Source organism: Leptodactylus fuscus, chromosome 1, assembly GCF_031893055.1.
Source record: "Leptodactylus fuscus isolate aLepFus1 chromosome 1, aLepFus1.hap2, whole genome shotgun sequence".
Classification (NCBI taxonomy): domain Eukaryota; kingdom Metazoa; phylum Chordata; class Amphibia; order Anura; family Leptodactylidae; genus Leptodactylus; species Leptodactylus fuscus.
This window is the reverse complement of record NC_134265.1, coordinates 328,353,436-328,374,425: the sequence shown is the minus strand read 5'-3', so window position 1 is coordinate 328,374,425 and position 20,990 is coordinate 328,353,436. Positions and strand designations below refer to the sequence as shown.

The 20,990-nt window shown below is 42.1% G+C and overlaps 1 protein-coding gene across 2 annotated transcripts in view; it reads right to left on the bottom strand.

Moving 5' to 3' along the window:
* SORCS2 (sortilin related VPS10 domain containing receptor 2) overlaps positions 1–20,990 on the bottom strand; it is a 710,878-nt gene that overhangs the window by 313,731 nt on the left and 376,157 nt on the right. For both annotated transcript variants that reach the window (XM_075260385.1, XM_075260393.1), the window contains exon 3: positions 10,869–10,968. In XM_075260385.1, coding sequence (XP_075116486.1) covers positions 10,869–10,968 — 100 coding nt within the window. The remainder of the gene's footprint in view (positions 1–10,868; positions 10,969–20,990) is intronic.

Below are 20,990 nucleotides of genomic sequence, written 5' to 3'. Positions count from 1 at the left end.
TTTTTTATGTTTGTGCAGGGACTACTATGGAGCATAATACTGTGTGCAGGGCCACTATGGGGTATAATACTGTGTGCAGGGGCCACTATGGGGCATAATACTGTGTGCAGGGGCCACTATGGGACATAATACTGTGTGCAGGGTTCCACTATGGGACATAATACTGTGTGCAGGGGCCACTATGGGACATAACACTGTGTGCAGGGGCCACTATGGGACATAACACTGTTGCAGGGGCCACTATGGGACATAATACTGTGTGTAGGGGACACTATGGGGGATAATACTGTGTGCAGGGGCCACTATGGGACATAACACTGTGTGCAGGGGCATCTATGGGACATAACACTGTGTGCAGGGGCCACTATGGGACATAATACTGTGTGCAGGGTCCACTATGGGGCATAATACTGTGTGCAGGGGCCACTATGGGACATAACACTGTGTGCAGGGGCCACTATGGGACATAACACTGTGTGCAGGGGCCACTATGGGACATAATACTGTGTGCAGGGGACACTATGGGGGATAATACTCTGTGCAGGGCCCACTATGGGGCATAATACTGTGTGCAGGGGCCACTATGGGACATAACACTGTGTGCAGGGGCCACTATGGGACATAACACTGTGTGCAGGGGCCACTAGCCACTATGGGACATAATACTGTATACTGGGGCCACTATGGGCTATAATAGAGCGCAGGAATACGGGGGTATGGGGGTCTTCGGTGTTGGTCGGGGGGGGAGGGCCATGTCAAAAGTTTGCCATGGGGCCCCACCATTCCTAGTTACGCCACTGCCCGAAACCATTTTATCTGTTGGGCCCAATGAACCTTAGTCCGACACTGGCTTTAGATACTGGTTGTTAGCAGCTCTGGCCCATAGAAGGGGCTCCCATGTAAAATAATCCCTTTGTAATGTCCACATGCCTTTATAGGGAACATAAAGTTCTATTGTCAATATGAGCCAATCCCTTTAATCAAAAGAAAATGATATTGAGCCTAATATATTGAGTCATTTGACCTAATAGAAACCAGAAACAGTCTTTAACCAGCGTCTTTCTCTTGATGTACACAATTTCCTAATAGATTTCATGTCGATGTGTCACCCTCGATTATAAGAAACCAGCAATAAGACAGGAGAAATCCTGACCTTTATTGTAAGGCACAGATGTAGCTTACTCAACATCTCTTCCCAGACGTGCAAAGAGTCAAATCAGCCTGGAGCCGGCACAACAAGTCGACAATATTCCTGCAGCTGTTCTCCCAGCAGACTGACATTCTTGTGGTCGGTGTCCCCAGGCATTGCCCAGCTGCAGGGAATCTACCACCTCTCTATGCACATTTCTTTACTTCACCTATCACATTGAAAAATTCATGAAAAAGGGGTCTGAATATTCAGGAAATTGATTTTTAATATTGTTGACCACCAGTAGAGAACATCTGCACATCTGTCCCATGTACCCCATAGGAATAATTTACATAAAACCACTGAAGTTCTTTGTTCCTATCTGCTTGTTTTGGAGAACATTTGACAATCTGGAGTGAGAAGATTCTATATCAATGTTCCATCTGCTTGGGTAGATCTGCTCTACAAACAAACCACAGGGGGCGCAAGTGAAGACTGATGGTGAGATTATTTTTTGTAGGAGGAAATGCGCTATACAATCAATATTAAGATTTCTACCACTATTAGGACTACTTTAAGATTTCGGGGGAGTTCGGTAATAAGCCTGAGCTGTGGATGGATTAATTGAATGAAAATGTTCCTCGTTCTTTGCCGCTGCATAAAAAGATGAAGAGGTGATTAATTAAATTAGCATTTCTGTGTTTAATCTCAAGTACAGCAAATGACCTACATAGCAAAGATAAAAGCAGATTTACATCGCCGGGTGCCCTGTGCCCACTGCTGATGCGCCACACATACCATGTGCTTATGCTATTATTACACCGCCAAACCCAAAACTAACTTAAAGAGAACCTGTCAGGGCAATTTCGGATACTAAATCTTATGAACTTGGGGTTTAGCCCAAATAGACGTATTGTAAATCTGTCTAGCTACTTAGCTAGCTTCTGTACTCCCTATGCCTGCGCATGCACAATAAAGTCGAGATGCATGTCCCCATGTGCAGTATACAGAGATGAGTCATAGGACTCATAAGGACCTGTGGGTGAATTAGTGCCCCAAATCGCCAGCATTGAAAATAGCCCCTTTATATAGCTAGCTTCTGTGCTCCCAGTGCTTGCGCATGCGCAGTAAATCACAGATGTACTTCCAGGGGTGCAATATGCAGAGATGAGTTTGATTCCACTCATAGGACTTATAAGGACCTGTGGGTGAATTAGTGTCCCAAAACTCCAACATTGAAAAACGCCCCTTTTTACTTAGCTAGCTTCTATTCTCCCAGTTCCTGCGAATGTGCTGTAAATCGATGATGTACTTCCAGGGGTTCAATACACAGAGATGAGTCTGATGCAACTCATAGGACTCATAAGGACCTGTGGGTGAATTAGTGCCCCCAAATCGCTAGCATTGAAAATAGCCCCTTTATATAGCTAGCTTCTGTGTTCCCAGTGCTTGCGCATGCGCAATAAATCAAAGATGTACTTCCAAGGGTGCAATATGCAGAGATGATTTTGATTTTTAAAGGCTATTCAGGCATATATTTAGCTAAAAACACAAAAATCTTGTGAGAGCCCTTTTAAAAGTAAAATGGGCCTTGTTGTTCATAGCAACTAGCTATTTTCCTAAGCTTTAAAATGAAGGGTGACCTGTAGCCGCTAGCGAAGCACCACACATATCATGTGTTTAGGCCTTTCTTACATTGTACAACCTAAAACTAACTTAAAGGGAACCTATTAGGGTAATTTGGGGCACTAATGCTTATAAACCAGGAGTTGAGTCTCCCAAATAGCCGTGTTGTAAAGCGGTCTGTGCCAGCAGTGAAAAAAACCAAACCCTTTATTTAGACCCTGGCTTCACTGCGCATGTGCCAGAACTGGCTTCACTGAGTCACTATACAGACTCCGGGGGCACCAGAGAACCAGAGATGAGTCCGATGCTAAAGTCATCTCTAGGCAAGGAAATATATATATCGGGTTATTTGGGACATTAAACACCTGGTCCATAAGGACCTGTGGGTAGGTTAGTGAGAAATAAAAGCTGCGTTGTGATTGGTTGCCATTGGCACCTAACACAGTTTAGATTTTAGACAGTTTTAATAAATCTGCCCCTATTTCTTGAAAACCTGTGTCAGTAAGTGTGACTGCCATTGTATAAGTCCTTCAGAATCTACTTTCTTCTGTATCTCCTGCTCCTCACATAACCATCCTGATTTTCCATTGATAGCTGAGCTGTCCTACAACGTGTATTACATGGACAATCCATTGATTAAAATGGGAATTGTGTAATGCCTAATTTCTCCAGTGGAGGCAGTGTGAGAAAACTGAACACTTGCTGTGGAGTTACCCAATAGATGGTCTGACTTTTCCCAGAAACAGCACCACTCCTATCCATGGGTTGTGTCTGGTATTGCAAATCAGTCTTATTCATGTAAATGGGGCTAAACTGCAATACCAGACACAACCCACGAACAAGAGAGGAAAAAAAAAGACTGTTCTTTAAAAATCATGTACTGTCCCTTTAACAATATAACAATGACCATTTTAGCGTAGAAGCATTGCAGGAGTTTCCTTATTCTAGAATTTCCTCTCATAAAGCGATTTGCTTTGTATGAAAATTATAGTCCAGGAAGCGTTTTAAAAGAGCACTGTCATTTTTGACGTTTTCCAACGGAAATGAACACCAAATGGGTTATACGTAACATATGATTTTCTGCTGTAACTTAAGCTACTAAATGTACCGTATGATTTTCTTCATGGTTAATATGCACACAATGTGTTTCCTACTTCACATGTATGATACACAATCTATCATTACCATCTTGTATTTTATGTACAGTAATAGGCAGTCTGCGGCAATATAAAGATATACTGTATATATATATATATATATATATATATATATATATATATTAAAGATATAGATAGATAGATAGATAGATAGATAGATAGATAGATATGAGATAGATAGATAGATAGATAGATAGATAGGAGATAGATAGATAGATAGATAGATAGATAGATAGATAGATAGATAGATAGGATATAGTATAGAGTCCCATCTAAATTGTCTTTGGCAGATGGGCTCGCACAATTTTATCAGTGTGCACTAAGAACCTAATTTTAGTAGGCCAAGGGCGTACAAAGGAAATTTCAAAGGGGGGCGGTCCAGGAGGGAGTAACCCAATCCCAAAGTTTAAATCAGAAGCATGGTGGGTGAATTCACAGAGGGGGACCGCAAGGGGGAGGTTTGAACCTTGCAACCACCCCACATGTAATCCCCTGCAGTAGGTATAGTAGTAATTAGGCTTCAGTCACACCTACATTGGGTGACCGTTTGGGCACCCTGTCCACAATTCCGCTTGAAATATGTGGACTTTGCTCTCTGCTTATTTCGGGCGGAAACCAGGAGAAGAACCCAGCAGACCCCATCTGAGTCTATGTGATTGAAAAAAGCTGCATTTTCGCAAAATGGGGCCTTAAAATTTTTAAGCCAGTGTTATCAATTTTTGGTGCACTCCATTTTTCTTCTACAAATTGCAACTTTTCCTTGTTTTTGCACCACTCAAACCACTTTTTTTGCACAGTGGGCAGGATGTGAATTGTGGCTGGGCCATCACATCTCAATAAATGGATTAGGTTACGACTGACGTGTAAGACGCCAGTCTTAAACATTCTTAATAGACATTGGACCAGGCAGATTTTTTGGTTTTCCATATTGGTATGGTCAGAATAAACAACGTATAAATTTGGCACCTTTTTTTTTAGAATTACAGTACGATAGATGGCTGATGCTACGGCCATGCGCAGAAGGTCTAATGTTCTTGTCAGAGTCGTCAACTTCTTTTAGTTCTAGTGAAATTTTTGTTACTCTGCACATAGAACGCAATGTACTTGCTGATCTAATGAGAAATATATACGTGCATGGGGGAATCTGTATACTTCAATTTTCTCCTGCAGTAAATCATTCGATCAGAAATCAGCCAAGCTGGGCCAACCTGCCAAGGCAATGATATTTTTATTAACAGCGTGGTTTCTGCTAATGGAAAGTTACTCGTAAAGAAAAAAACAGTTTACAGTAGCTCAGTTACCAAAGGGAGTACCTAGACCAATATAATTAAAGGGGTAGCCAGTCTTTTGATATTGATGACTCTACTTTAGGATGGGTCATCATGGATGGATTGGCGGGATCTGACTTCCAGCACCCCCACTGATCAGTTGTTCTCAACTACAGTAACTACCGTACGTAGTGGGCGTAGCTAGAAGCAGATGGATCCACTCACTGTGAATTGGCTGTGGTGAGTTACTGCAGCTCAGCTCCCATATAGGTGAATATAATAGACTGGTATAGTCTGCTTCTGGCTTGGTCCACTATTAATATTAGATCAGAACCCTTGATCTAATATTAATGACTTAACCTAAGGTTAAATAATCAGTCTGAAAATGATGGACAACGCCTTTAAGTCAATCTTACATTTTAGATAGCTGTTGACTGAATTTCCCATACACATATGGTGACATCCAATCTACCTTCTGCTATTGGAGTGTTGGGGTTCCCATAAACAATGGAAGCTCAGCCAGGCCCCTCCAAATCAGTGTATGGACAGCTTTAGGTTCAAGCTTTTATTATACTGTAGGGTCAAACAGTGTGACAGAGTAAATCTGGTTGTTGGGGCATATATTTCTGGTTTTGGCTACCAGAGTTCTGTCTCGCCCAAGGTTATGGCAGCCACTTGTGTTTAGATCCATCATGCACCACTCTAGATCTGGATATAAACTTGCATTTCCTTGTACCGCTCTGATAATACCAGACTGACAACTGACAACTGTCTACTACCCACCCACCTGTCTTGCTTTCTCCTTATCTTCACAAAGTGAGATCCATTGTCTTAAAGTGTTTCCTATTATATGAACATGTGAGGCTGGAAGAAGGGAGCCTTTGCTTTTCTCCATCCTAATGGACAGGTACGGTGTCAGGTTCCTATCACACGCTTATCTAGCCATATAGCATAGTGGTTGTCAGAGGTGACTTCTAACTGACAGCCACATACTCGCTGCCAGATAATGGCTTTTCAATGTGCAGTTTTGTGCCTTCCTGAAAAATACAACCTGTCAGCAGTTCAGACACGAGCAAGTTACAGGGGAAAGAAAAAAACATGTTAATGGTCTGAGCAAAAATATCCTGCCGTACTCATGGGAAAGGGATGAAGAAGCCATGTGAATTATTCACTACGGGGACAGGAGTTTTGTATTGTGTTAGGCCTGAGCTCCATTGTTACATTATCACATCTGTAGGTTCTGTGAAATCTCATCCGCTGGTGGGCAACTGGATGATGAAAGTTTTACGAAAATCGGGGTCAAACCGTGCGCCAATTAAGTCGCCCTTCTCTTACGTCAGCTTAGGGGGAACATAACGGATGGCATACATTAAGAAGTGCTAAGGAACATTATCCATTGACTGTTCCAGTGGGGCTCGGGAGCCTCTTGTTATCACAAAACTCATTCAAGATGGTGGAACCAGTTTGTCGCTCACTATAGAATCCATTGTTCCTCACCCTTAAAGAAGACCGAGCAACACTGACATTGATTCCGAAAATGCTTGTATTCTATTGCTAAGAATCTCTTCTACTTTGGTTGAGGTTTATTAAGAATTTACTAGATATCACATGTACCAGGGCAAGCCAAAAATGATCCAAACTCTAGTTATATTAAAACTTCATCTGGTCTTCAAACGAGGTCGTCGTGTAACCATTGCTTTTTGTGGTCTCAGGATGAGTCTGGTGCCGATATTTATCAAAGACTTTGTACACAGTATGGAAAAAGTTCAAGGATGGTCACACAAGGGTCAGCCATGAAGAAAGAGTCTGAGCCTGAGTGATGATGACATGGACCGGGCATGTGAACTTATTCGGTTGGATAGAAGATAGGGTTGTGCGATCGGGATCGGAAAAGATTGGATTGCGATCAGCGATCGAACAAATTTCACGATCGCAATCAGAATTCCGATCCCAATCTTCTCCGGCGGGATCGAGGTCAGAGGTTATCTCAAGATCGGCTCAACCCCATTCATGTATATATCATTAATAAGTGTGAGCGATTGGGAAACGATTGGATCCCGATCGGTGATCGAGCAAATTTCATGATCGCAATTGGAATCGGCTGGAAAATTATCTGAAATCAGATTTTAAAATCGATCCTGAAATCTCAAGATTGGCTCAACCCTAATAGAAGAGTGTTACAAGAACGAGGACTCATATCTCATGAATTAGTGAATACAATGGTGCACTAGCGGCTCGCAACTCATAATATTCTTTAATAAAAAGGAATACAAAAACGTGTTGACATATGGAGAAAGTGAATTGAAAACCAGGGAGATTATGTGAAAAAAATGGTATAATTGTCTATTCTGGAAAAATTTTTGACTCACCCTCCTATAGCTATGCTGATTCTCCTATCCATTTGGGGGGCATTTCAGAAAGTCTCCGTGGCCATGTTTTTCTGTTTCATTAATTTCATTATTTCTCTTAATTTACCATAATTTCTGGACGATAAGATGTGTCTGACCGTAAGACACACACACACCAGGTCTGGGCATCAAAAATTAGGATTTTTTTTTTTTTTAATATTCATTTAGTCTTGTCTTATGGTCTTATGACTAAGTGGTATACTAAGGAAGCTAAAGGGGGATATTAGCTAAGAGTTATGGTGCCCATACACAAGACCCCCTTAATGGCCTCCATGTGGTATAATGTCCTATTGGTGTCTCCACACAATATAACAGACTACACTGTGGTGGGGCGAATTATAGTGTATAAGGAGCGTTATAATTTGTCGGGGGTACTACTTAATACTCTATGTGGGGTGCACTAAGGCGAATTACTGTATATGGGGGTCACGGTATAATTCCCCATTAGTGCCCCCACACAGTATAATCATACTGAATTATTCTGACTTTTTCTTAAAACACAGGGACTTTTTTTGCTACCTCTGTCTCTAAAATCTCTTTATGTTGTATCCTCACTACATAGACGTTCATCTACTTGTATCCACCCATGGGATCAATCATTTGGATAAGTTCCTTCCTATAACCACATTGCCTCCAGTACCAGCCACTACGCCTCTAGTCGCCTTCTTCCATCTTATTCCTCTGCAAGAACGCATATAACTTGTGTCTTCCTTTGTGGAAGATCCGTGATAGATCATGTCTGCTTGAACATGATACTTCTCATCAAAATTGTGTGGTTCTTTACTAGTGAAGACCACCTAACGGATTGAGAAGCATTATCTTAGAAGATGAGGCTAATGGAGGTCCATCAGGCAAGATGTCCACATACAGCTGGAATACAGGGCTCAGGACCCTGGTTAATGGGCTCAAACCCATCACATTGTGCATGGAGTCTATTACAAGTGAACACTATAGACCAAATGGGACCTTGTGCGCCACCATGCATGTGAGGTCCACATATCTATAAGCAAACCAATCTCCAAAACCAACTCAATCTGAAAATATAGCAACTTAGTGATTCTAGCAAAAGCGTCTATAAATGTTTTACACATAAAATCAATGGCTTTGATCCACTTCAGACCTTCTTAGCCTTTCCTTGTAAAGACGGCTTTGTCTCAATACACACAGCACATTACCAGATCGCTCGCCTTGTACAGGGTGAATATTGCAATGAATATTTTGCACTGACCTCCTTTTCACCTTGTTTCACATCATCAATATTGCACTAGGGATTAGTTTGTATAACATGGCTGGGGGCATCTGCATGCACGGGGCGGTGAATAGACTACTTATACATTTACATACATTATATATGATGTACATCTCCTTCTAGCAAACTCATTACTAATATGCACACGGCCAAACATTGCTGATGGACTCAGACACTTGAGATTTCACACCGTAGCATACCTGTATGGTGTTGGAATAAAAACCTCTGCAAACGTTTCGTCAAGTGCAAAAGGCCGTAGTCACAGTATATGTTATACAATGCAAAGAGGTTAGTGATATGGCATCATAATGCTATAGTGATGTCACAACAGAATATGATAATAAGAGTAGAGATGAGAGATGTCATATCCTAATACTATGTATATAAGGTGTTGCAGTCAGTGATGTCATTGCAATATGCTAACTAGGCTCTGTAATGTCAAGTGGGCGGTGTCAGGTAGAAGTAGGCAAGAATACATGGCGCTGGGCTCTTACACTCTTGGCCTCTGATCGGAGCTCTGAGCTACGACCCTTTGACTGCTCCTACCTGACGCTACTACCACCCACTTGACATTACGGAGTCCATTGAAACATTGAAACTAACTGCAACGGTGTCAGACGTTCCTAGTAGGGTTGAGCCGATCGTGAGATTTCAGAATCGGTTTTAAAATCCGATTTTCGATCATTTTCCAGCCAATCCCGATCATGAAATTTGCTTGATCGTGGACCGGGATCCGATCTGTCCCAATCCCGATCGCTCAACCCTACATGACATTTATTATAGTTAGGGTTGAGCCGATCTTGAGATTTCAGGATAATTTTTAAAATCTGATTTTCGATCATTTTCCAGCCGATCCCGATCGTGAAATTTGTTCAATCGCCGATTGGGATCTGATCTTTCCCGATCGCTCAACCCTAATTCCTAGTGTTACTGTCAGTGCTATCACAACAGCATAATACCTTGCACATATACCGTATGTTAAGCATCAGTCACATACAAAATCTAAAATAGATATAGGAGTAAGACCAGCGATGTCATAACAGCGTACAATACATACACAATACAGATCTATCGTACATGAAACCAAGGTCAGTGATCATCAAAAATAAAATGCTGAAGTCAGTGATGTCATTATATCATGTAATGTAATCATAGTGTCAGGTTCTGTGATGTCACAGCCTCATAGAATGCTTACATAATAAAGAGGTAAGTCACGTCACATTATATATATATATATATATATATATATATATATATATATATATATATATATATAGTATTATCAGATCAAGTGATGTCACAGATTCATAGAATGCATGCATAACAGCAAAGTAAGTTGTCACAACATTATATAATGCATATCTAGAGAAGGATCAGGTTAAGTGACAGCATAGCTTCATAAGTATGTGACATCACAACATTATATAATGTATATGTACGGAAGGATCAGGTTAAGTGACATCATAGCTTCATAAGTACGTGACGTCACAACATTATATAGCGTATATATACACGGAAGGATCAAGTTAAGTGATATCATAGCTTCATAAGTAAGTGATGTCACAACATTATATCACCATGTACAGGAAGTGACATCACACCTTCGTAGAATGCATACATAGCAGAAAGGAAAATGATATCATAAAATGACACAATTGCTACTCAAGCAGTATATTTAAGGCTTACATTTGTGATGTGGCGGCGTATAACAAATCTTCTACGCCATCCAATATCAGTAATGCCACAATAGTTGAGATTGAACTCATAAATTTATAGAGTCAGTTTCGTCCCAGTAAATTATAAACCGCCCTATCGTGTGACAAGTAATACAACTGTAAATATAGCCAAGGTCAATGATGTCACCGTATCACAGTATCATACAATACGCACATGAAATACCTATGCTACACAATACTCATAGTAGTCCATATACTGACAACCCACAGGACATGGTACAAAGTAAAGAGGGACTACCGGTGTTTTACAACACCAACATCAACTTAAAGTGATCGATGATGGAGATTTACTTACTTTCTTCTTGTTGGTGGGGCAGATGTAGAACTTGTCGATCACGGTGGTGACACCAGGCTGCAGGTTTAGCTTTGTGTAAGTGGTTCCATAATCCGAAGACCTGGTCATATAAAAATGAGATATCATCAGCTGACCATCCCAATAAGATCATTGAACAAACTGTGGATTTACTGTGTTTGTATGTATGGATACATAATTCTGTATATACTCGAGTATAAGCCGACCCGAATATAAGCCGAGGCCCCTAATTTTACTACAAAAAAACTGGGAAAACTTATTGACTCGAGTATAAGCCGAGGGGGGGAAATGCAGCAGCTACTGGAAAATTTCAAAAATTAAAATGGTCGGAGTTTTTGGGTGCAGTAGATATTGGGTGCTGGGAAAGGGGAGGGGGTGTTTTGGTTGTCTGTCTGCCCCTTCCCTGAGTTTGAGGACTGAGTTTTTTTCCCCCCACTTGGAATTCAGTCTGGCTGAATATAGGGTATCTGCAGTGCTCCTATTAACCCCTTCCCTACGGAACAGGAGCACTGCAGATGGGGACTCCAGAGTATAATAATTTATTGCAATGCAAGGCGCGGTGGCCATTTGAGTTCATAGGAATGCCCAATTGTTTAGTTAAACAACTAGAAATTTCCATACATCCATAGAGAATTATTCTCTTCCTTCCAAATTGGTGACTATAATGCATGATAAATAGTGTACCACCATAGAAACTGTATGTAAAGGTCTTGAAACTGACCTTTATAAGAAGACTGGCCCTTAATTTACTGAATGGAGATCTATATACGAAACGGAAAGTATTTTTTTTCAGCTAGAGACAGCGCCACTTTTGTCTGCAATCATTTAATTCAATGACACAGAGCTGCAATACCAGACGCAGCCTATGGACAGAAGTGGCGCTCTTTCTAGATCTAGAATATTTCTATATTTCTACCATTGTTTCTACGGGTAAACACATAGATTTTTATTACGCCCCTGACTGAAGTCACACGCGGTGGATAGGTCATGCTTGCATTGGTAGCTCATTCCCATTATCCGGTTTTAGATCTATATGTATGGTTTACGAGCGCATTGATTTTCCTGTAGGTATAACTGGAATATTTTCTATATTGTTTTACACAGCCCAGTGTTATTTTATCTATATGATACTATGTCTATGCTACGTTGACTTCCTCTCCTTCCCAAACCGCATGAAATTGCGGTGGGTTCTGAAACCGCCGGCCGTCACGGAATAATTAGCGGTGCAGACAAGATGAAAAAAATGTGGTGTGTGAGAAAATGGAGAATATGTTATCCTATAGTGCAAAACCTCATACAAAAATAATAGCAGGCCATGTGCTGAACCAAAAGAAAACATTATTTTTTAATATTCATACTTCCCAGAAAACATATTTTATCGAGTCGGAAACCTGAGTCTCCTTGTTCACTACCCGGCTTAGCTTTCCCACCGTTTGGTTAATACTACGTTTATTACTATGGCCTTCATTCTTCTTCGTACAGTAGGTCACATTTCTTATATTAAATATTGATCCATTAGAAAATGGGAAATGCCGGCTGTAAAAATCTGATACGTTAGACGATTTTAACAATTCTGTGCTGGGAAAATATATTAGATGACTTTAACAATTCTCGGTTGGAAAAAAAATATATTTCATGGAATAGTTATGAAACAGTTGTCTGACTGTGTAATGTAATGTGAAATTGTACTGCAAAGTCACTAAAGTTAGTCCTAGCTGGAATAATGCAGAGTGTGGGGTAGCACATGGACTATGGAGATGTAGGCACGCCGGGCAGATTTATGGAAACCATAGTGTGCGGTCACTAAGGACATTGACACTATGATGTGCAGCCTACTGTTGGATGTACTGGCTTCGCTGGCACTCTCTATCTTCGGGGATTTAATATTCAGAATGGTGGTGACCAGGTTCATCCTTCTGGAAAGGGTCACAAGTTCCCCAATCTCTGCTCCAAGGATACAGCCCCTGCTACCCCCAGGATATAGCCCCTGCTGCCCCCAGGATATAGCCCCTGCCGCCCCATCACTCTCCAGACACATCATTCTGCCAGACACGTAAAAGGAGAGGAAGAGGAGGAGATTGTATAAGAGACAGCTAGAGCTAAGTTTAGAGACTAGGGTTGAACGATCGTGTTCGGAAAAGATCGGATTCCGATCGGCGATAGAGAAAATTTCACGATCGCCATCGGAATTCCGAACACGATCTTTTTATGTGGGATCGAGATCGGTGATTTTTCCCACAATGCATTGCTTAGCCTTCACACTGAGTATACGATGTATATTCAGTGTGAAGGCTCCGCTGCAGTTCCATAGGAATGAATGGAAGCAGCCGGCACACAGCCTTAACCCCTTGCGCGCCGGCTGCCTCCATTCATTCGAATGGAAGGCTAAACTAAATCTCTAGCAGTTACTTACCTCTACAGATGGCTGTTCCGGTGCCCTCCTTCTTCTTGCCTCGCCGCCCCGCCTCCCAGGTTAGTGTTTAAAGCGCTAGGTAGGCGGGGCTTGTAGCTTAGTGTGGGCGGGTACAGGGCGGGGAGACGTGACGTCTCCCCTCCCAGTACCCGCCCACACTCTCCTAACCCGCCCACACTCTCCTAACCTGGCAGGGAGGGGGCAGTTAAGGAAGAAAAGCAGCGTGGAGCGGCAGCGAGAGGAAGAATGAAGGCACGAGGCACAGGACCAGCCATCTCTGGAGGTAAGTGGACACCAGGGGGTAGGATTGCTTTTAAAATCCGATCTCCGATTAATAAAAAAAAATCCCATTGACTTGCATTGGGATCGGAATTGGGATCGAGATCGGGTTCGAATGAAAAATGATAGGAAATCGGATTTTAAAATCGATCCTGAAAAGTCAAGATCGGCTCAACCCTATTAGAGACGCAAGACCAAGACTATGGAGAGAAGGGGAGAAAGACCAAAGTAGGAAATGATGGAGTGACTGCAAGGAGGATAAGGAAGGGTGAGAGGCCAATTGGAGCAAGGATTGATGGAGAGAGAAAGACTGGAGCAAGTGGTGATGGAGAGACTGCAAGGAGATGGGGGGAGGCAGTTTGGCACAATGGAGTGACTGAGAGACTACAGAGAGGAGAAGAGACCACCAAGGGCACCAAGCAGGTGGAGGATAGAGAAAAGTTGCAGGGAGGAGGTGAGAACAACACGAGTAAGGGATAATGGAGACATTGGAGGAAGATGGAGAAAAATCAGATTGGAGCACTGGGGTGATTAGGAAACTGCAGCGAAGGAAGAGAGGCTGACCAGAGCAAGGGGTGATGGAGGAACTGTGTGGAGGAAGAGAACAGACCTCCGAGAGGCTGAAGGGAGGAGGAGAAGAGACAGACTGAAGCAGGGGGTGATAGAGAGAGACTGCATGAAGAAGAGAGAGAAGAGACAGACCTGAACAGAGGATGACAGAGAGACTGCAGGAATGAGGAGAGATTTACTGGACCAGGGGATATTGGAGAAAGACATCTTGAAGGAGGATAGACTGGGGCAGGAGGTGATGGAGAGAGACTGCTCAGAGGAAATTATGAGAAAGACCAGGGCAGGGGAAAATGGTGAGACTGTACGGAGGTGAGACAGTCTAACAGCAGGGGGAGATGGAGGAGAGACTGTAGGGAGGAAGAGGAGGAGTGAAATACCTCAGAAGGGGATGACGGAGAGACTGTAGGTAAGAGAAGAAGAAGCAAGTTGGAGATAGGGGGGATGGAGAGACTGCAGGGATGTGAGACAGGCCTAAGCATGGTGTTATGGAGAGACGGCAAAGAGGAGCAAAGACAGATTGGGAAGGGAGTGCAGGAAACACAAATAGGAAAATGGTGGGACTTTTGTATACTACAAATACTGTGATAGGCCATAAGACATAGTAGCAGCCACAAAACAGGTTTTTTTTCTCCATAACATCCAATCACAGCGCTGCTTCCATTTTCAATATTTTTTGCCCTATGATGTGATGCTTGTAGAGGAAAATACCTTAGTAAAATGGCAGCAAATATCATATATATATATATATATATATATATATATATATATATACACAACATTAAAGAGAAAAACCCCTCCATGCGCCTCTGTATTACACCATAGGTATACGGAGTAGCATTGGGGCCTCCTAGACGTCTTTGGTAGTATTTTGGATATTAAAGTGAGTTTCATCAACCTTGTTTCACCATCTCTTATTATAGAAAATCACCTCGCCAGTCTCATGTTCTACAATCAATTTGTTTCTATTTGTGCAGCAGGAAACAGATATTTTTTTCTCCCTAAAATCTATTTTTAAAAATGATCTTCTAAAATAATGGAAACCAGAAAGGACACAAATGACAAATCCTCCATCTCGTGGGCTTAATCTTTCTGTCTATGAAACAAAAATACCCAACAGATTTTTTCCTCTATTATAAACCCAAACCATATTTCCCGCTATCTGATAAATGTGACATTTCTGTTGTGTGATTAGACATAGATTTTTATCATCGTTCTTTTCTCGTGTAGACAATGGGCTGTAATCCAGGATAACTTGTCTCTTGTTTTCCGCTGCTTTGAACTGCTCGGGTGCCATCTGGTTCTCCCAAACACTGAACATATTAGCCAAATCTTTTCTTAAAGGGTTGATCCCGTTCATATATTTTTGTCAATTAACAAAATGAAGTGAGAGAAGAAGTTCTAAATCCCATCAATATTTGGTGTGACCTTTTCCCTTTGCCTTCCATTAGTTCTTCTTGGAACTTGTAGACGGTTTTTGGCAGGGAGGTTGTTCCCGCCATCTTGGAGAACTAAGCACAGATCTTCTGTGGATGTAGGCTTGCTCCAATCCTTCTGTCTCTTCATGGGATCTCAGATAGACTGGATGATGTTGAGATCAGGGCTATATCTGTGGCGGCCATATCATCACTTACAGGACTCCTCCTCCAAAGGGTAAAGGTCACACCAAATATTGACGGATTTAAAGGTATCAATCTGAATAAGTCTTAAACTTTCTGGAACAATGGACCATCCACATTATTAGGGTCAAATTTTACCAAACCTATTGTTCATATCCTTATGTTTTATATGTTATTTGTATTCTATTGAGTCATATGTATTCCGCCTATACGGTAGTTTGGCAGCAGATTGGAATTTTCTGCTGTTGCTGGATGCTATATAATTTTACAGGCAATAAAATATCACTTAACCTCTGGACTTATATCGTGTTCGTACTCTCATTCCCCAGTCTGTTCCCTGCTACTGGCAACAAATAGTGATCACCCCGCTAAATGAGGTCAAACTAGCGGCAAAATTCTCTAATATCAGATAATAACAACTGCTATCCAGACAAGGAAGCTATATATTGGTGCTAATGATGTGTTCAACCCAAGGCTTTATAACTCTACTTGTAATATCACAAAATCTAAACTGACTTTGTATCGCTTTGAAGTAGAAATTCTTGGAATAACTTGGAATAAGTGCAATGTAATACCGTGACCTCCAACGGTACTCTGAAATCCGATGTTGGGGTCCCAATTACAGGTTGTCGGGCATAAAACTAGGTTTGCTACTGTAACACATAACCCAAGTCAATCACAATGCACCTCCACCTACATTTCCCCACTGTGGGACTATTAAAGGATTATCTTATCTTATCTTATGAGTCAGAGTCATGAAGTTATGTCGTGGTCAGGGCCCATTTTTTTTTAGCGCTTTACTGCTTTTGTGTGGACCATGGTTGTTAGTCATAGTAAGGGCTCGTTCACACGGGACAAGAGGGGGCAGATTTTGGCGCTGAATGCACGTCAGAATCCAACCCCTCACAATAGAGGTCTATGTAGACCGCTAGCTTACTTTTTTCCGTAAAGCCTTAGGCATCCTATAAGGTGTCTCTTCCCTACATAAAGGGACCAGTACTATAAATGATACTTATTTAGGGAGCCTGGTACAGATTTCGCACTGGGGTTCAAGATTTTCATCTTAAGCCTTTGCCCCCATCTATTAGGAAGCAGCATATAGTGTCCAAATATTATCGTTATAAGGTGCCCAAATAACACGGCTACACATTTACCTAGGTACCTAAAGGGCCACCAATCTTTAAACTAGGGAATGTAACTTTATCATGTGCAAATGCCTTTTACAGAGATGGGCATGAAGTATGGGATTTGGTCTGAAAGTTCCAGGGGTCCCAGTCATTAGGGTCAGTGGCTCCCTCTTCAGTAGTGACAGATGATGCTTCCCTAATGGGCCAGAACAGGTTGGCCACAAACCTAATGAAAAAATCTGGAGAAGTAGAACATGGCATCCAATGGCATGGCATGTTATAGCATCCAATGTCTCCCGAATTCAGCCATTTTCCCTTTTAGCTCTGTTTTGCTGTAAGGCAACCACTTATTGCAGTAGCTCTCCCCCACTGACGTGACTACATAATTCATGACAAACATAATTTTTCAAAAATTTAATTAAAAAAAGAGCTGAAATCTGGTTCCCGTGGGCACTTGCACCAACGCGCATTTTGCATTTTTCTTTAATAAATCTCTTCATTGCATTCTCCATTACAAAAACAATGTTTAGATCATGGAAGGCATGAAATCTGGGCGCCATCATTTTGTGCAGCTTAATGGAACAATGCAGGTTAGTAACTTTGACAAGTTTGTCATTTTTGATACATTAAAGCTCACTTTGAATTCTCGGAGCCACGTTCCATTGTTGCGCACATTGCTCCTGGCCTCCCCTCCAACGCGTTTGAGCGGTTTAATGTATTTGCTGGAACAGTAAGGAAAGAACATTGACTCATAGCGTCCATCCCAGTAACATTATCATTATGTCTATGGATGCTTTTTGTAGCAGCTAAATATAATTTAATTTGTGTGGTCCTTGTCCATTTTCTACACCCATTACTGTACTGTACACTCAGCACAATGTCTTTGTTCGGCAAAGTATAATTATATTGTAATTGGCTGTTCTTTAACTTACCACTTTGTACTGTTTTATTTCCATGCTGTCCCCTCGTATGGCATCTCCTTTATTCTCTACTTTTATCACAAAGGATATTCTCAAGCAACTTTTTTTTCTCAACATGAACTCAAATTAGGGAATCTGCTCAGGAAATATTTGTAACTAAGAAAAGGTTTAGTTTAGCTTAATTTGCTTACTTTCTCTAGAAAGTTTTAATAGCCACTTAATGGGGTTTTCCGGGCAAAAAATAATCGGATAGTGCTATTAATAGGTTAATAAGTGCAACCAAATACCTTTAGCAGTGTTTTGAGTGATGGCCAGGTTTCTCTGTGAGCTTTTGACATCTTCTGCATTTGTTTACAAGGATATCTTCCTGTTCTGTGTTTTCCTACAACTACCATGATGCCTTGGGCTTCACTCAGAGCTAACACCACCTTCCTCTCTCAGTTCTTCCCCCTCCCTTTTTCACTCCCTCCCCCTCCCTGTATCCATAGCTAGCCCGCCCATTACCAGCTCTTACTAACTAACTCAACCCTCCCCACCACATTATATTTACCTGTCTTCCGATTTGCACCTTCTGGGCACAAGATGTGACGTTTTCTGGGCTAATGCACATGCTGGCACTCCAGCTCTATTGCAAAGGCATGGGTGGCCAGCAAACATCAAGAAGGAGGAGGTGCCCAGAAGAAGTGATGTCCCATGCCCAGAAGATCTGGAATGGAAGACAGATAAGTATGATGGGGTGGGTGGGGGGATAGTGGGGTGATGTTCCATTTTCCCCTTCCAGAAACGGAACATCACCAGAAAATCTGATAATGTGCCTTGCGATCTAGGTAAATATAGATTTTTGGTAACTTAAGTAATTTAGAATTTAGGTGGGTGGGGGGTGTTTAGCTTAAATTAGAAAGATCAATGTAATCAACATTCCTAAACCTCTTTACCCCTTTACCCCTAAACCACCTCCACCAACTTTAGGTCTTTGCATCCTTCTATAGGTGTTACTCCACTTATTCTGGCACAGTTGGAAATGTTTGCCTAGCCCCCACCATTCCTGAGCAATTGATACTGTTTTGGTGTGATATGCTGAGGCTCTCTGCTGCCAAGTGGGCAGTTTCAATCAAGGGCGGACAAGGGGCATGATGCTGAGCTCTCTGACAGTGTCCAATCAGAATTAGAATGAGCCAGAGAGCTCAGACTCCTGACCCATTGCCCTCTCCTACCTGAGGCCATCCATTTGACATTACAGGAACCAAAACTAACAGCACTGATTGCTCAGGAATGGTGGTGGTTAGAGAAATAATTACAACTGCACTGGAATCAGTGGAGTGAAAGCTATATAAAAGTAAAGAGCTAAAGTTGGTGGAAGCAGTGGTAAAAGGTCCTTTTTAGAGAGATGTGTAAAATATATATCTTAAAATACCTATTAAATATGCAATTTTTAGTTATCAGAGGTAGTCCCCTATTCAACACCTCCATCAATCACTTATGGTAGATTGTAAGTACAAACAGTTTTTCTCACTCATAAGACATGAAGGTGTTTAGTAAGGTTCAAGTGACACTTAAAGGTGTTAGGTATTGCCCTACCCTATAAAGTGGCCCTATGGCATTACTGCAGCTAAGCTTCCATTGACTTCAATGGGAGCAAATCTTCAATAACGGCACCAAGTCGCTCTACAGGGTACGGATCTAGCTGCTCCCGACTCCATAATACCGGGACCAGATGCCTCCCCGTATAAACTGATTCATACAGTAACCAGCAGTCAGATATTTATGGCCTATCCTAAAGAAAAGAAAAAACCTTGGGCAACCCTTTTAATTTTCCCTGCATTGGTACTACAATGGATATGAACACTTTCTTTAATGTTTCTTCACAGATTAAAGAAACAGAACACCTGTGTCTATTTAAAAATAAATTACAAAAAGCATGTTTACATATTCAAGAAATATGTAAAGCCTTCTATATGTCTCAGGAATTCAGCCATCTTCCCTTCCATCATTTTACCACAGCTCTGTTTTCCTGTAAGGCAACCGCTTATTGTAGCAGCTCTCCCCCACTGACCTAACTACCAGTGGCGTAACTAGGAATGGCGGGGCCCCGTGGCGAACTTTTGACATGCCTCCCCCCCCACTGACGACCTCAACCAACCCCCTCCTACGCATTCCTGCGCGCTCTATTATGTCCCATAGTGGCCCCTGCACACAGTATTATCCCCCATAGTGGCCCCTGCACACAGTATTATGCCCCATAGTGGCCCCTGCACACAGTATTATGCCCCATAGTGGCCCCTGCACACAGTATTATCCCCCATAGTGGCCCCTGCACACAGTATTATCCCCCATAGTGGCTCCTGCACACAGTATTATCCCCCATAGTGGCCCCTGCACACAGTATTATACCCCATAGTGGCCCCTGCACACAATATTATATGCCCCATAGTGGCCCCTGCACACAGTAGAAAAACATTTTAAAAAAATCTCTGTTACTCACCTATCTCCCGCCTCCAACACTGTCGGCCTCCGAAGTAGTCGATCTTCAATGACGTCAGACGTCACATGACCCGGGACGCAGGCCGGGGTCATGAGACATCAGACGACTAGGCCGAAGTCTGCCCAGATCGTGGAGAGGTAAGTAACAGTGTTTTTTATGTTTCTTACCTCTCCCGGTCCGCCAATCATTATACTCGGGGGTCCGAAAAGACCCCCGAGTATAATGATAGCAGCGGTAGCGGCTGTCACCGGACCCCTAATGTCCCGGGCCCTGTGACAGCTGCCTGTGCTGCTATGGCAGTAGTTACACCACTGCTAACTACATCAGACAGCAAACATGTCTCTCCATCATCCATCAACTGAAAGGAACAGGGAAAAAATGAACTCTTTATATCTCTGCAAGATGTCTACAAACCTGTATGCTTTAAGGAACCTTTAATAAATCCTGCAGGCTGGCGCACAGAGCGGAAATTGTATATCATGTTTACGTACAGTATATCAATCATTTATAGGTTCCTGTTCCTTTTAGTGACAACTTCACCTACCATGAATATCACCAAGGCTCATTTACAAACATTCAGAAGTGTCAATGTGACACTGACGTACTTTGGAGGAAATACACTCGGTTTATATAAATAGACTCATGGCTTCATAGTACAAAGTGGATGTGATTGTTATGCTGCAAAGCGTGTCTGTCA